The 18,182-nt window shown below is 37.9% G+C and overlaps 1 protein-coding gene across 2 annotated transcripts in view; it reads right to left on the bottom strand.

Moving 5' to 3' along the window:
- The window catches only part of SH3RF1 (SH3 domain containing ring finger 1), an 82,465-nt gene that overhangs the window by 63,145 nt on the left and 1,138 nt on the right, over nt 1-18,182 (bottom strand). For both annotated transcript variants that reach the window (XM_063156233.1, XM_063156232.1), the window contains exon 2: nt 17,462-17,950. In XM_063156233.1, the coding sequence (XP_063012303.1) occupies nt 17,462-17,848 (387 nt within the window). In that variant the 5' untranslated portion in view covers nt 17,849-17,950. The remainder of the gene's footprint in view (nt 1-17,461; nt 17,951-18,182) is intronic.

The following is an 18,182-nucleotide window of genomic DNA, read 5'->3' as shown; positions in this document are numbered from 1 at the left end:
GAGTAGAAGTGACTTAGGGCTCTTCAGCCTGTAGCTGGGTGGACAGTGCCCACTTCCCACAAACAAGAGCGGAAAAGTCTACAGCCCGACACAGAGAATAAAAGGCCTATGTATTTTGGGAAGTACTCAAGACTGGGTAGGGGGTTTTTGCTGTTGTAATTTTAATTGACTGTCCTATTTTAAGGGAGCTTTTTGTTTTTGAAGAAAAAACAACTTCTGAAGGAATCCTCAAAGTAATCATTTCACTCTAGAGAGGATTGCATACTGTGAATACCAGTGAACACCAGTGAACTAGTCTTCTGCAGTTCAGGACTAGTTTCACTCAGCTGTGAAGAGGCAGGATTTCAGACACTTACTATTTTTCAGAGGTACCTATGGGCTACCTGCAGTGGACCCCTGTGGAATACCAGTCACTGGGAAACCAAAATCACAGTTCATGTATGTGATCAGAGCTGCAGTATCTAGCATCTTAACAGTCACGTCTTTGCCAGTCTAGCAAAAGACAGTAAGAATATAAACACAATTGGGTCGGAGGGAAAAGAATTGATGTTGCCCCACCAACAGTAAAAACAGATTTCTGCAGAAGAGTCTTATGGGACACATACACTTGCTGCTGCAAAAAATATGCCTAAAATTAGTGTCAGAAACTAGCATTTAAATTAAGATCTCTCACAAGTAATTGTCATGGAAAGCACACTGAATTTCAACAAGAGCAAGTGTGAGGCGAAGATTCCATTAATAAACCTTATCATTAAATCTACTATGATTAAGTCTACACTCACAAAGGCTACTGCTTATTAACAGATCTTTCTCATCATAGCAACATATTAGCTTAAGAGATAGATGAACAGCTTATTTTTACTGTTAAAATGCTGGAGGCTAAATTTAGTTTTTGACAGTGACAGCAGCTCTGATGTGCCTTGGTGGCACATTTCATTGCTATGTTATCTCTACAAACTGGAAAATCCAAACACTGAAAGCACACACAGGAAAATGCTGGTGGATATGCTTAGCATTTAACAGTCTTGTCTCTTCAAGGATGATTCACTTCAGAGAAGCTTCCAGCACAATGTCACTTGGAATAAGAATTTCTCCTAATTTTGTCGGCCTTGGACTAAGCAGCATCCAAAGCAGAGCAGTGATGTAAGCTAGACTCCAATGTTTTGGGTCCCACCTCCAGCCAAGAACAGGCTGGGCCATGCACTGGTAATAACCTTGGCAGCACTCTCCTGTGCTTCCAGCACTGCCAATACTAATGAAACAAAACCAGATGCAAGAGGTTCCTTAGAAACTTTGTGTTAATGCTGCCTGGCTGGAACTATCTCTAATGCTTGTACTAATTATCCCTGAGTAGATTAGACCACAGAGTGCCAAGCCAGTCCAGCAGTCCTTTCTGTGCACACTGTGCTGGGTGGCTGCATTTCCAAATTCAAAATTATATTAAATGGTTCACACCAACAGAAATTGCAACAAAGCCATGAGTTTAAAAATCATTATAGCTACATTAAGACCATCATTGCTGATGCACCCTGATTACAAGAGATTAAAAATACATAAACTCAAGGAATACATAAAAGTAATTCACATATATAAAAAATAATCAAGTGATAAATTAAAAAGTAGAAGGCAAGCAGTAAAACACACCCATGAAAACCCTAGTTTTCCATTTTATTTGAAGTATTGCACAGAGTAAATGGAGAATGTGCAAAGGGAACAAAGGGATGGTTTCTACACATCAGTAGTTCAGCTTTGTAGTGCCAACATTTTATATGGCCCATTACAGGCTCTTTTATTCCCTCATGTGCATGCATCAAGTAGAACAGTTATTCTTCATTAGAGCCATGATGAGTATGTACTTGTACTTCTCAATAATACTACGTTTGTAGTGCCTCAGTTGTTCTCTCTCCTTGGAGGTAGAAGACTGAGGTTCTACTTTACTTTTTCAAAAAAGAAACACAGTAATATTACACTGCTCAGCGATTCTTCTCAAATACAGATTTACTAAGCTTTCAAACATTTTCTGCAGTAACATAAAGCACACAAAATTTAATCTTTTTTCTTTTCTGCCACTTAGAAAGAAGCTACTTGAATAGGGAAAAGGCTAGATAGTGTGCAAGGTCATATGAAAAACTGAAGTCCACATACATCTCAATGTACTTTGATATTAGTATTTGGTACTAGTATTAAGGGAATAACAGTAAACTAAAATTAGTGCTTTTGTTATTTTTTCCTTCAAATTTAATAGCAGTCATATAATGCCCACAGGATCACAGAGATACAGTGCACCTGAACATAATATTCAAAGTTACGTATGCTTCTAATGCTGCCATTTTAAAAGCAATTTAACTTGTAAAACAACCCCTTTATTTATGATTTGCCAAATATTAGTTTCTTTCAAAACAATAATGCTCCAACATCTGAAAGCTTATCCCAAGAGGTACTATTTTCTCATAAAAACAGAAGTCAGAAACAAACAACTTTCTCCTAAATTAACCTCATCTTTACATGAGGAAAATGAGAAGAGAAATATCACAGCTAAGCCAACACAAACAGCAACATGTTATGTGCCCCATCTGATAGTCAAAAAGTGAGGAAAACCACACTTAGAGCCATGGTTAATTAAGTGCTTCCTAGACAAAATATGCAATCAGAATAATTTTATCTCATCAAATTATTCACTGTGGATACAACCAAAGAGACTAGGAAAAAAAAAGAAAAAAGGTTCTATTTCCATAAAAAGCATCATTCATACCTGCAATACATGATCCAACACGGCATGAGCTCTAACCACCAAACCACAGACGTCTTGGCATGGATTTCCTCTAACCTCTACTGGAGCACTGAAAGCGATGACAAAACAATTCTCCGGCTCAATGACCCCAGCACTCGCCTGGGATGTGAACAGTTGGGTTTTAATCCTTTTTCCAGTGAATATTTTATTTTCACAGAGCGGAACAACTTCAGTTGTTCCCCTTTAGAAAGGGGGCCAAAAGTCTACATAATTAAGCCACTACAATCACTGGTACCGATCTTCACAGCACATTAAATATGAACCAAAGGCTGACTTACCTTAATTAAGGTGATTCACTTAATGCAGATTTAAGCCATACTGACAAAATGACAAAGCAGAGAAAACATGGGACTTCTACATCCAGTACAATTTTTTTCAATGTTTTTTTGAAAACATTGTATGCAAAGACAAACAAAAATCAGACAGATCAAGCACAAAATATCTGTTAGCCCTCAATCTAAACAGCTAGCCAACATTCCTAGGTCCTTGCTGACTCACCTTCATTAGAAAGACAAAATGAAATTCAAAATAATATGTACCAAGAATATTAATAAAATCATGATTTTATCCAAAACTAACATGACCAAGAAACACATCCTTTACAATTTGTTGGTGCTATCAGAAATTACTGTGCTCCCTAGAGTGTCATCTATTGCCTTGGTGGTTCATGCAAAGCTCTGATGCATTTCTTCCTTCTTGTTAACACTCTCTCAAAAATTCCATTTCTCTTCAGGCATGCACCAATGACCTAGCTCTGCTATTTATGGTCAATTTTATCAGTCTTCATAGAGTAGTCTTCCCTGTTCCAGACTTATTCTGCTTAAGCAGCGGCTTTATTGTTTCAGCTACCAAAGGAACACTAAGACCAGTGTCCCCCTAATGAAGGATATCTACTGCACTTACTGATTTTTACCAGATCTGTTTTTATGGAAGCCATTAACACTCTTCTGTATTCCAACAGAATATTTTCCAATGTATATTTTAATAGCTAAGTTCAAAACTGCAATTTTATTTCTATAGTTACAAGATCTTGAAAAATATAAACATAGCCAGTGTTTACGTAAGACCATTTTGGACAGCTTTCATCCATTAAATTTTATATGCTGAACAGACAAAAGAAATCTGCAAGAAGTATTCTTGTTTCACAACACAGAACAAATCAAATGCTATTTCATGCACCAAGTACCTCTACTAAGATATTCAAATTAATTTATCCTAAATAAAAATCAACTACCTTGTCCAAAAAGAAAGCACATTTTGGCATCTAATGGTATGTTCAGCCTAAATTTCAATAATTAGAATCCACACCCAAAACCAGACCTCTGTGGTAATGACAAAGCTCCAACAATTTGGTGTTAAGTTTGGTCTTCTTTTGCAAAAGCAAAGGGTTTTCCTTAAGTTAAAAAAGCCACATCTCACAAAACTTTCATTGCCTCTACTTCTTCCCCAAACATGAAGCATGCAGAAAGAATATGAACCTCAGGTTTTAAACATATTTATGCATTCAAGTCTAGAGAACTAGTGCATAACTTGATTTTGGTTTATATGAAATCTTAAAAATTTTTACTTATGTTCTAGTTTTGAGCACCAGCAGTACTTGACTTCCCAAGAATTAGATGGTGTTCCCAGGAAGATGCAGGGTGCTAGCCTTACAGTGCAAATAGCAGTAGTTAGAAGAGAGAGCAAGATATTTCCTAAATGAAATTGCAGCCAGTGTCCAGATCTGAGGGTTAAGATATCTGTTTAAGCACAAGGAAGAGTTCTCTGACATCACAAGGTATCTTACACAATCAAAACTTACTAATTCCTGAGAGCAACAACTTGAAGGTTGGCTTGAAACACAGAATGTGGAATCCCAGAACACTTTGTTTTCCATTTACAATTGGTGAGACTATGCTGTGGTTACTGCATACTGGGCTAAAAGGTTTTTCAAGCTGTAAGACATGCCTGACTACAATGACCAAGTTAGTGTGGTTTGATTCAGATAAATTACCTTGAACTTCAAACCTCCTACGTGCAACTGGCTTCAATCTGACAGTATCTAAGTGAAGCAGCACTGAAATCCCTTATAAGAAGAAGAAAAAGTTCATACATTCAGAGATTTCTTCCAGGGACTGTACCTCTGAAGACTGGAAGTCCATATCTTCCATGACTGCAAGTACAAAACTGTCTCTAAAATGATTTTATTTCTTTTTTAACCATTTCTAATATAAGCTCTTACTGTGAACTGAGCAGTACACTACAGACAAAAATATACACCCACCTAGGCAACCACAGCCTACAAACCCCAAGAAAACAGGCACAAACTTCATCCACCTATCTATCTCAGTAACTCATGTAACTCCCAACAACATCAAAAAATAAGGAACTGTGTGGTAGAGCCTAACTGCACACATTTCAAAATCTCTAAAAGGAATAAGGATGCCACATTACATAAAGTTTTACTCATAGAATATTTTTAAAATGGCACTTTTTACGTAAAATTCTGATTGCTGCAGGGAAAAAACAGAACAAATGCTTCCTGACACGTGAGCTGGTTTAACTCATACCCCCAGTTTCCTTGGATTCTTTTAAAGAAAACTCAGAAAATTTGAAACCAGTATCATACTTCAAAACAAAAAAGTCTATCAAACACTATACATGCAATTAGGAATATTCTTTATTTAACTGTTTAAGACATAGTACTTAGTATTTTATTTTTAAATGGAAAACCCACACCACCTGTGTATGGACTGCAGAGGATAATCAGTTTCTCTTCTACACCATTTAAAATAAATTTTTATGTCTTCCATGCTGTTCCATTAAATGGTAGGGTGATAAAAAACAAACAGGAAAGCATAAATGACATCAGTTCCTGTTGCAAGCAACACAATTCTGAATTGAATATATGAAAAAGTATGATTTCCTGAGAAAAGAGCATAAACCCACAACAGGAGCTGAAGTTTCCTTGACCCTAACATTTCTTTCTGGGTCCAGAGGTTTCAGTAAAAGAAGATAAACATTTATTGAAATTTTAAACTACCTTGGGAACTCATTTCCAGAAACAGCCCACTAGTTATTCTAGTTCTGCACTGAAAATCCAATTCCCTTATTAGTTAAAGTAAACAAAATCTCCCTTACAGAAACCAATATATTTTGAAACCATAGTTCTGGAAAGATAGTTCTTTTAAAAGTATTGCAGAAAGGTGAGCTGCTCCAAGAGATTGAAAACATACTGAAAACATTCCATTGTTTTTCTTGGAGAACATGTACCATAAAATCCATTTGTCTTATCACGACTGAATTCAAAATAATAGATGGTGACCATGCTCTGTAATGCCAGCATGGTGTTTAAATCCTTATTTTCATTTATTACTAACTGAAGGAATAGACAAAGGACTTTGGAAATATGGAAGTAAGATGAAAGAAAATGCCATCAAATCAAAACAGGCACAGATTATGTTTATTTTTTCTTCATTCTTTGAGAATCTTTTTGAATTTCCCATCAATTCCTAGGACACCAGCCCCCCTTTTTGTATGTTCTTTTTGAGTTCGTTTCATGAAATATAGAATTTGCAGCTTTATTGGTTCTATAAGAACAATGAGAATACATTGTTAGTAGTAAAATAGACATTTTCAGAATCCTGTGAAGAATCTTAAAGTCCTTGAGGGAGATGGCAAAAGTAATCTTCAAAGCTCTGAATGGAAGTTCTTTGACCATTTTATAACTGTACTAGTCTAAATGTCACATAATATATGACCCACCATTACAAAATAAACAATGAAAAATAAAATACACAGTATTGAAATACACACACATACGGAAGGAAACGAGATGGCATGTGAGTCAACACATTTACATTTCTTTCTCACCTCTTGTCTAGCCAACACCTCCATAGCAACTTTTCTATTTTGGTGCTCTCCAAAACCTTCTCCAAACATCAAGCTACCTCTTCAGCTTGCTCCTGCAGCACTTCCCCCTCACCAAGTCTCTAATTCAATTCCAGTGAGCCAAGAGTCATTTGCTTGATCCCATTTCCTCTCTAGTATTTTATCTAATTGGTTTATTGCTATGTTCCAAGCCTACCACCACAGTTTGTTTTCTTTCAGAACCACTGTTCTTCTTCCTTCCTTCCTTATTACTTGATCATTTGGGTCTTTATCACCCATCATATTGAAATTTCTCTGCTTTTCAGCCATCTCCTCCCAGAAGCCTTCTCCCTCTCTTTCAATGAGATAAGTGATTGCTTTCATGTCTCAAGCAGAGATGTGTGTTCAGCTCTTCTGCCACCCTCTCCAACTCCTGGACTTGCTTTGAATCCTACATCGGAACAAGTTCTCCAGGGAAGTGGTAGAATCACCATTCATGGAAGTGTTCAAAAAATAAGTAGATGTGGCACTTCATTATATGGTTTAGTGGTCATAGTGATATTCAGTCAAAAGTTTGACTTGATGATCTTGGAGGACTTTTCTAACATTAATGATTCTATGATCCACTTCCTCTGTTCCTACTCTGGCGCTGTGTGAACATGTCTGGCAGGAATCCTCCTGTTAGGCTGAATTCTTCCACTACATATGGCTCTTTTTAAATTCCTCCAATTCCACTACCTCAGGAGTTATGCCCAGAAAACAGACACAGCTTTAGCTCAGTAGTGTTAGAAGAATGAAAACTGAACAGAAGCAATATGCAGACTGCAGTGGTGGCCATGGCCACACTATCAACATAATCTTCTTTGTGGTCTTTAAATTCTAGACCCCTGATTGCCTGAAAGATTTGCAAAAATAGCTTGTGAAACAACCATAAGAAGATTTTAATCTGCATATGCACAATAGCAAGGAAACAAAACTGCTATTTTTGTCTACCTTACTCTATATTTAAAATTTAACCTAATTTTATTGGGTTGCAAACCAGGAATTAATGCATTTTTAAAAAAATCCTTTATTCACTCTTCCTCCCCTCAAACAAAATGATAGTCATTTCAACTTTTTCCTCAAGTGGTAAGTACTAGTGGTTATGCATTTGCTGAATGGAAATTCAGATCAGCATTTCTCAACTTTAAAATCTATCTGTCTTCTGCAAGATTATCTATTCATCTGCTTATTGACTATCCCTGCCCTGCTTAGTCCCAAGACCTAAGAGGATTACAGAACCTGGTGGCAAGGCTGAAGGCTTGTTAACTTAATAAGGCTGTGGATTTAAAACTGTGTTAAATTAAACAGGTTTTGAAAATGGCTTAAGTCTGCTAGAGTGGATAAGATTTAAGAGTCTCCTTTCTTTATCTAGCTCCTGAGAAAGACCATGTGAGATAGAAGGGCACTGGCACACATGAACAAGTGAAGGTCCACAAGACATTGATTTTCTTTTAGCAAGCTCTTAGCTTCAGAATAAAAGCTTCTTCACTACTCAAGGGCACTTTACCACAGTGCAGTGAACTCAACTTTACTGGATTTGTTTAAAATAAGCTTCTAGAACAGCTATGCCCTATATATGCCAACTCAGATTGTCATCTGATTATCCTTGACTATTTTCCATTTTAACACTTTTAAAAGTCAGAAGTGCTTAATTCTTACCCATTTTTAATACAAATAAAACAAAGACTATAATCTAAAGGGCTAAGATAGCATACCAAAAAAGAATAATTGAAGAGACATGCTTCAAATTATTCAGTATTGATGTTCTGTCACCCCTGTGCAAGTAAGACTACGTTCCTTCTCTTGGGTTCAGCAGCTTGACAGTCTGGAGGAAATGCATACTTTTGTCTTTAATCAGAGCTTTCAAAAGCTTGTCTTGTAGAACTGTGGTTCACACAAGGTAAAACAGTGGTTCAGTTCTTTAAAAAGCTTTCAATGCACATGTATATTTTGAAAGCTTAGATGCTGAAAAGAGAAAGTCAAGAGAGGTAATATGCAATCTTTCCTTTACAAGAAGAGGAAAGCAGAGTTATCTCATCTTTCTGCAACACTAATGCCATGAAATAAAATCAGTTTTATTTACAAAGAAATGCTAAAGACTGAGGAGCACTTCAGGTGTGACGAAATCCAACAGGACATTTGATGCCAGGCTTATCTTCTGAACAGCACTGGCAGCAGTCCTCCACTTCAGAGAGGAGGAGAATGTTATCTGTATTAATATTTAAACAACACTGAAATGCTTACCTTTGATCAAAATGCATTTATGATTAATAGCATACTTCCCAGCTAGAAACTAGAAAATTATACTTTGCACATTTACAGAATATAAAAATGGACTATCTAAAATTTGACTCTGAAAAATCAAGAAAGGTAGAAAGAACAGGTAAACACCAGAACAGAGCTTTTAGTTCAATTAAAAACAAACAAAACCCAAACAGAAGTTCACACCATATTGAAAAAATGAGATGTGGAAGGCCAAGCATATGAGCAATATTTCAAACAGAATTCCTGTGTGAGAGGGATGGCGAACAACAGAATCTTGTCCTCATTTGTAGGAGATCAGACACATCCTTGCAGGTTCTGACTTTTTAATACTTGGAAATTTAAGTGCTTATGCTGGGGGAGGGAGGGGCAGGGGGTAGAGGAGTTTAATCTAGAGCAAAATAAGAGGGGAACAAAGACCTAGACAAGATATTACTTAAAATTCTTAAGTGTTTATACTCTTACACTACAAAAACTTTATTTGGACAATAAATCTCATACTGGGAGCCACAAGTGCAAAATGAGATCCACAACCCTAAGCTTCTAAGGGTACAGCAGATTGCTCATAAACACACCACAGCTGACTTTGATGTACCTAGCAGGCTCAGATTCTGAGACACTTTGGGCAACAGTGTCCATAAATGAAACATTGACTTCTGTGTTTCACTCTTCCTTCAACTGGAGAATCCAAATCTGCAGGTTTCCAGGCAACATTGAATGACATTTTAAAGACACATATATAAGCATCACATGTCTAAAGAATTAAAAATACTGGACTTGATTTCCCTCTTTGGAGTGATTTCCCTTCTCTCCAGAGCATGTTTCTGAGTCCCAACAATTTCCTGACATTTTACAGGATGCAAATGTGAAAACAGACTTAACCAATTGCCAGTGTGCTGACCAGCTGGGGTTCTGCACCCAAACTGCATGGCAACTCTGGCAATATCCATGGGAAAGGGATGAGGTGCTCAGTGCAGCAAAGCTCTAAGCTCCCAGCGTTCAGCTTGACTGCCAAAGGACAGTTCTATCATCTTCCCCTCTACACCTAAGAGAGATCAGGAGTGCAGAAAGAGCACTTGGGTGCGTGACCATCCCACCTCAGGACCACTTGCTTTCTAAAACTAATCCAGCTCACCTCACAGCAGCAATTCTCAGTCCAAAAAAAAAACAAACCCAAAAACCTGCTCCCCAAAAAGACTCTCATTTAGTGATGTGAAAAGTGAAGGATTTGATCTAGTTCAACTGACTCAAGAATTCACTGCTGATTTTCCAAGACAAGTTTTTCTGTCTAACACAGAGGGACCAACAGGAAATGAGGTTTAACAGATGCACACTTTTCCCCTGTCAAGGCAGTAACAAGGTGTATGCATGAACAGGGCTGACCAGTTGATATTTCAGCTTTAATTACTGAGACCCACTCTTGCCCACACTAGAATGAGGATATAGTCAGTGATTTAAAGGAGAAGAAGAAAAGGAAAAAGCAAAAAGAAAGAATAATCCCAGGAGGCTAGGCAATACAGTAATATTAACTTACACTTTATGCTCTTCATGTATTTGGCAGATCTTAGTTGAATATACTACAAGGTTGTACATAATCCACATACCTCTATAGAAAATTTTCTTTCTTATTGTTTATTTTTTGTTCCTTATGTCTGACACAGTCATGGACAAATGGGACACAAGAGGTAAAAAAACTAGATGTTTTCTTTTTCTTGGAAGTGGTACAGTAAAATCAGAGGCAGGAGATTGTTTGAATAAAGGACAACAATGGAGCCAAAGAAAAGACCAAGGAAGGTGTTAAGCATATCATAGGGAGAAGGCCAAATGCACTGCAAGGGGAAGTTCACCAAAAGAAAGACAAACAACTGATCATAACAAGTTTCCAGTTTTATTATCACAGCTGCAGTTAAAAGCTTTCTGTTTTCTGCAGTTCCTATCCATGCACTAAACACGGAAGTTCCATTAAAAACCATTTCACTCAGTCAAAGGAGAGGGGAGAAGGATTTCTAGCTGATGCCATCGCAACCAGCTCTTCATACCGAGCATGATGCCACCAAATGCATTGCAGAAAGCCAGACACTACGCACAGAGACACACAGCACTACTGACTGACTTTTCTAACCAGATCCTGGATCCCCTATGTAAAACAATTTTGTTGGTATTTGATTTTTTTGCTAATATGAGAAAAAAATTCAAGGATTTTTATTCTCTCGATAAAAATGCTTCCCTTCACAAGCCCATTAAAAGTAACGGCTTGAGATTTCCCTTTTTTTGCAAAAGTTTAAATTTTCTGAATGATCGAAGCTTTTCGAGCAGAGCAACTCACTGGTCACATTAAAGTGGAGGAAAAAAAGACACCATTTCATGTAGGTGGTTTTAAACAAATCTACATAAATGGAGGAATATTAAACTGGAAAATGAAGGGAAATAGAGACAGCTTTCTCTTCCACATGAAGACAAAAAATAAAACCTTGTAAACAAATTAAAGAGGGATTTCAGATTTCAGTATCACATGTAAATAACGTGGACTTTTTAGTTTATAGATCAGTTGACTTCAAAACCTAATTGTTTTCTAAAAAAGGAGATTACACTAGTTTGACTGCTATTTTATCAAGCAGATTAATGTTAATTGGCAGGTTCAAGATAGCTATGCAGGTTCAAAGTATGGAATTAAACATTTCTGCATTATCAACACAATTTACACTGGATATTCTCTTCTTCTTCTTTTCAAAACAGCCTCAAATCTACACACCAGTGTGCCAGTTAGATGCAGATTTCCCTAGCTGAAGGGTGGACTATGACTTCCGCAGATGTTTCAAGTGTCTGGCTTTTCCTCACTGAGGTATTCATGTGACTTCCTATTAAACATCCAAACAAAATTAAATCCTTTTAACAATGTGACACTAAGCATTGCACTGTCTTTGAGACAGGAAATGGATTATGAACAGTTCTCCAGTAATGTGGAAGTCAATGATTTAGAGTTACCAGCAGGATATACTGACCTCAACTGAGACTGTGGAACCATTGTAAAACAACCACAGATACATCCAATATTTTAAAAAAGTCAGTGTCTGCCCTGGAGAGCATAAAGTCTAAATAGTGAGTCACACAAAGAAAGTACTATCAGTCATATCTGCAGATGGGAAACAGAGGCACAAAGAGCTTTGAGTGACTCTGTGCAAGGTCATAAAGGATGTCTGTAGCAAAGCCAGGAACTGAGCCCGGAAGCTCTCAATGCCTTTGGATACAGAGACAGTTCTTCCTTTTGCTTATCCTCCTTCTCTACCTAATTATTTATCTCTGAAAGGGAACACACAAACACCAGGACAGTCAGTCTCTTTTCTTTCATATTTATGATCTCCATTAAATTTTCTCTAGTTTCACATAGGATACAACAGTGTTACACAGAACTAATTAAAACTGTACAAGAAACTGTAAACATAAAAGCAGAATCTGGTATCTCAGCAAGCATGACATGAAACAAAAGCATGCGTATATGATTTGCAAAGACTTCACAAAATATTTTCTAATGATCACTCCAGAGCATGAATAGGTGTCTATCTCCAGATTCTCAAATATTACCTAGGAAATTCCCCCCCATTCCTTCTTCTTTCCCCAGATTTATATGCTGAGCATGATGCCATATGGTATGGAATAACCTTTTGGTTGGGGGGGGTCAGCTCAAAATCAGGTACCGTCAAGCAATGATTCTCCAGCCTATGATCACAAATAACAGTCATGAAGCCAACTGCATTAGCCACTGTTTTGTGCACATTTCTACAACTGCTTTTTCCTTTAAATGGGTATACTTGACAATCTGATCTATTATGACAATGGGAGCCTCCTCTACGAGTACTCGTCCAGCAGACTTTTACTGATACAATTCTTTGTATTATTGTATTCCACTAACTCTTGTTCCAACATGATTTAAACATCTGTTCCAATCTACACCTGTTGCTATGCACGGCGATCCCCATATTTATTTACAATAATGTAATAAAGTTATTGATCCATGAATGCACATTCTTCATCCTATTGTTATCTTCTAGTCTAAAAGGTTTCTTTGGATATTTAAGTTCTGCCAGGATCTTCATAGTCCAGCAAGCACCATCACTACAAAAGCAGCAGTTGTTTTGTCTCCTGTCAGATTTCTGCAACATGCTCAACAGCCAAATTGTGAGAGATGCACTCTGAGCTCTCCTCTCCAGGGTGCTTAGGATAAAAGAAAATGGATTGCTTACATCATCCATTGAGTCTGAGAGAGAAGCCCAACCTGCTTAAATCCACAGAGACCAGAAGGTGGCCCACTGTCCCTATGGCCCCAAGATGTGTGGCAAGGTCAAACACCACGGCTTCGGGTGGAAAACCTGCTCCATTTATTTTCCCTTCTGCCATTACAACTGTTTCAGCAGTTCCCAGGCAAGCCTACTGGATCACAAATGACAACTGCTGCAGCAGTAGAGATACAGGAATTTAAAATTTTAGTATTGCTTTCCTTGTTAAACAACCATGAAAATGGATGCATGGATTTACATGATACAGCAAGAATTAGCAGAAACTCATGAAACAATGTCCTGTTAGTGGGTCCTTCTTTCCTCTTCAGTGTAAAAGAATTTATCACAAACAACTCAGATGCTCAGATACTAGTGGCTCTAGCCCCCTTTAACACCTAAAGGAGCATTTTCCAATAGTCTGTAATGATTCTTTTCCCTCATTTCAAGTCGACTTCACTGAGAATGCTATCTCCAGAGTTTCTAGGGGCTTTCCAGAATAAAAATAACCAAAAAGAGAAAAGCTTCAGGACTTTCACATTGCACTGTAACATTTCTTGATAAGGTTTTCCACTGACATACAGTGGAATATATTCAAATTGGATGTGTGACCATCCCATCTCAGGACCACTTGCTTACAACATTACACCATCAATTCTTACTCAGCATAAGCATCAACTGCATCAGGAATGCCCAACTTTTGAGCTATTCATGCTTTTCTCTTGCTAATGGAGGTCATTTGTATTCTTCTTTTAGCTCTTCCTGCCTACATTTGGTCCACAAAATAGCTGAAAACCTTATTACAAAATATTTCCAACAGCGATGAGGTTTCAGACTAGACAACTCTCCTCTAGGTTCTGTGGAAAAGAAACCCCAACTTCAGAAAGTTGGTCTATAAACAAACTAGAAGGAGACTTGGTATGTCTTAGGCAAATACAAATTCCAAGGAAAAGTTAAGCATGGATCATCTTAAATCTGTCCAGGAGAGAACAGCTCTCCAACATCCAGCAACCCACGCACACAGCAACATGTAAGACTCCTGCAGTAAGTATATCCTTGTAGAACTGCCATAAGGAACTTAGGATAATTCTTGTTTGACATACTCTGTGAAAATGAAAAAATTAATAACATGAGCATAAACATAAAAGGATGGACCCTAACATTTTTGAATGCTCTTTTGAAGGAAACAAGGCTCGTGTGATCATGCAGTCCCTCAGCAGCCCAACTTGCTCCTGATGACCAGCTGCAAGCAGATTTGACAGCAGGCTGGGGCTCTTACAGCTCTTCCAAGCTGTCAACCTACCTGAAGGTTTTCACTTGAAAACAAGTAGAAAAGCATTAAATTTGCATCTTTACCAGAGAGGAAGCTGCAGTATATATATAACTGTTGTCCCTGGCAAGCTGGCTGCCTGGGACAGAACTGCTGGGCACACAGCAAACACAAGTTTCCCATCAGGTGCAGTCTGACCAGTACCAGAGAAAGGCACAGGAGGCTTTGTACATCAAAACAGCAGGGGGACAAAATGGGTTAACAACTTGCACAGAGAAATTGCCATTGTTACAGGAGTGAAAGCTTAGAGAGGTTACAGAAATAAGTTACTCTAGTGGGGGACATACTAGGCACAAGATTTGTTGATCCCCACCACCCACCCAGCTCCATTAGTTTTAAGACTCAAGGAACCATTTGTTTGTTTATTGCCATGTGTCACCACATACATACAGAGAATGCAATATAGTGTGCAATTACAGGGCTGGCCACTCCACAGTCATTGACACAGTTCAGGAAATCACACTGCAGTACACGCTGTATTAACCTTTTCTGAAAATTATGGCATTCTCTGAAAGGGCATTTATGAGCTTAGTATTACTTCAGGGTATAAGCAGAATGTTTATGACTTGACAGACTTCATCCACATTCACTTCATTTAATATAACAGCAACTTTCATTTACTAGTTCCCCTTCAGCAAAATTAGTTTAGGAAATCTGACTCTGCCACTCATCTAGAAACAGATTTTCCTCATCAATTCCCAGGGAGGAACTGTATTTGCAAGCATCTTTATGTTAGAGTTAGCAAAACAAACACGGTATTCATTTCAACACTGTCCATTAAAGTGGCATTTTGCTTTCTGGACTGTCTTTTTTTTTTTTTTCCAAACCACTTTTCATATAGAAAACAGAAAAGTAGTTCATATCTCCACCTTCTTATCCATCAAAGTTGGTTCATGTTCTTAAAGGTACTGGCTTCCTAGTAAAAAAGGCTCTGGACAAAGTGGACAAATGATGACATCATCATCATCTTTCCCTGTCTCCCAAAGGAAAGAAGGCACAAGAATGCCTGTGAAACTCCAAAACTAAAGATGGAATAAGACTTACTGTAGAACACTAAAAACTATCACTGATATACAATGAGTATCGGTTACTGCATGAGGAATGCATGTGGTCACAGTTTTAGTGGCACACAGTACAGGGTAAGCTGAAGCAACCTTCCATGTGTTATCACTTTCTACTCTGCACAACATCTGGAAATGCAAATGTTGAAAACAGGATATTATAGAACATTAAAAAAAAAAAAAGAAGAGATAAAATATTCAATATTCAAGTTATTTTGTCTAACAAGGCTTTGAGAAACTCTGAAGTGCAGTCTTTCGTGCACAGCACCGTACTGGAAACCTTTTTGGAGGAGAAGCGGTCTCTGAAAATACAGTTATTTACAGAGGTCAACACAAAAATATATAAACAAATTATAAGGGTTTTTTGTTTTAAGTTGAAGAGCATTTGCAAATGCAAGGTATCATGATAAACACCTTAAAGTTCTGGAGAAGACCAGACTGGTTTTCATATTCCTGATGCTTCTTTGTATTACTTTTTAAGGATTCTACGTTCTGGAAAGAAAACTCACCAAAACCACAAAAACAAACCACTAACAGAAAAACCCCACAGATCACCTTCTCACCAATTAATGTATATACAAAACAAAACTCATTAGCAGGAAGTGAGTTGATAATTATAATTTCCATATTCTAAAGTAAAGAACCAATGAGATCTCTAGCAAGCAGAGAAAGCAATATCAACTAGTGGAAAATCAACTGTATTTTAAATCCTTATGTTAGAGGATAAACTTAAAAGGTGTATCCAAGATCTTTTGGAGAGATTCCAACCATGTCAAGTACATCCGAGGAAAATCAGTGTTAGGCTTCCTGCACTGGGTAAGTAAACTAAATAATTTAGATACCCTTCAAAATAAAGACTAGTCCTGCCAAAAATAGGTTCAAGTCCTCTTCTTGAAGCTCCTTAAGACATTTCATAAAAATCTAATAAACTCCACAAGACAGAAACCACCTAAACCATTCAGAAACTCCACTTCACACACAGGAACTCAAACAAACTGGGCAGCAAAACCTTTCAGAGAAGCTGTCTTGCTTAGTCATTAGATAAAACAGAGCAAGGTCTGTCATCTCATAAAATTACATTCCCTGACACAGGTTCTAGAATGAATAATCATAAATGAGGCTACTGAGTGTTGATTATAAGGTATGACAGAGTCTACAGGTTGCATAGCTCTTAGGAAGGAACTAGAGTATATAAAGAAGGCAATGTCTTCCCATCATGGTACATACAACTTACAAATTCCCTAAAAAAATACTTGAGGAAAAACTAATAAAGAAATTATGAGGACTAAGAGTACAACTTAGCAGACTGCAGAAATTAAAAAATTTCTTTTTGAAGGAAAGAAAGTAAAAATTTGGATACTTAGAAGCCAGCGGCAAAACTTCTCTGCTCATGTTTAACATTTGTTATGTCTAACTTAAAGGAAATTCACTGGTTGTAAGAATCATTTGAGAAAGTGCACAAGCCAAAATGAAATCTCTAGTCTTGCAGTTGACAAACTAAAAACAATACCAAATGTCCTTCACAAGGTCTCTATCCTTAACAATAACTTAACTCAAGGTTTCCACATAAGTTACCTTGCTCTAGTTGACTATCTTTGAATTGGACAGTTAAGGATTTCTTCTTCTTACCTCAAAAACTGAGAGTTTCAGTTAGGAAGCATTATTAATATTGATGCAACATTAAACCAACACTGACAGGAACACCAACATGCGTTGCAAGACACTACAGATATTCTCCAAATTACATTGTTTTGCTGTATTAACTATCTGACTGCCCTTATCCCAAAGCAGAGGCCATCAACCATTCTGGAAAAGCCAAGAATGCAACAGAACACCGTCACCACGTGGTACTTACCCTAACAGGAGGGCTCCGAGCTTGCACCCTTTGCTGCTGTCCAGCTTGGGAGCTCTGCAGGTCCTTGGACGCGCAGTTGGCTCCAGCGGTGATGGGGACCCTCAGCGCGTTGGTGCCGGCAGTGCCACCGCCGGCGCTGGGTTTGCGGGGCCTCTGTTTGATGCCATCCAGGAGCCTCACCAGCAAAATATTGCTGGGGAGCTCGTCAACACCGCAGTCCACTAGAGTCCGGCACTCGGGACAGCGCAGCTCGCTGCGGGAGCTCACGATGCCCAGCAGGCAGCGCTTACAAAACGTGTGCTGGCAAGGCAAGACTTTCGCAGAAGCATCAAGGCGCTCTAAGCAAACAGGACACTCCAACAGATCCAGCAGAGCTGATTCATCCATTTTCCTTGGATTATTTAACCAAAAAACAAATCTTTGCAGAATTCGTGTGTTTTGAGCACTGCAAGGGTATCATGTTACATCCATTCCTCTTCTGACTGTGCTCTAAAATTTTTTGAGGGAAAACGGCATTAATAAGCTGGAAAAAGTCAGCAAAACCATTTTATATGATGATGTTCATATAAAGAGCAAAATAGGAGATCACTAGACTAATTAAATAAATGAAACACAAATACAGTAATAGCAATTGACATCAATGTATCTATTTATTTAAAATATTTTAACAAATGCTAACAGCTAAGGCTTTTAAATTCAAGTCCCCATAAATTTCAGTCAG

This window comes from Melospiza melodia, chromosome 5 (genome assembly GCF_035770615.1).
Source record: "Melospiza melodia melodia isolate bMelMel2 chromosome 5, bMelMel2.pri, whole genome shotgun sequence".
Classification (NCBI taxonomy): Eukaryota; Metazoa; Chordata; class Aves; order Passeriformes; family Passerellidae; genus Melospiza; species Melospiza melodia.
Note: the sequence above shows the minus strand (reverse complement) of the source record. Positions and strands in the feature narration are given on the sequence as shown.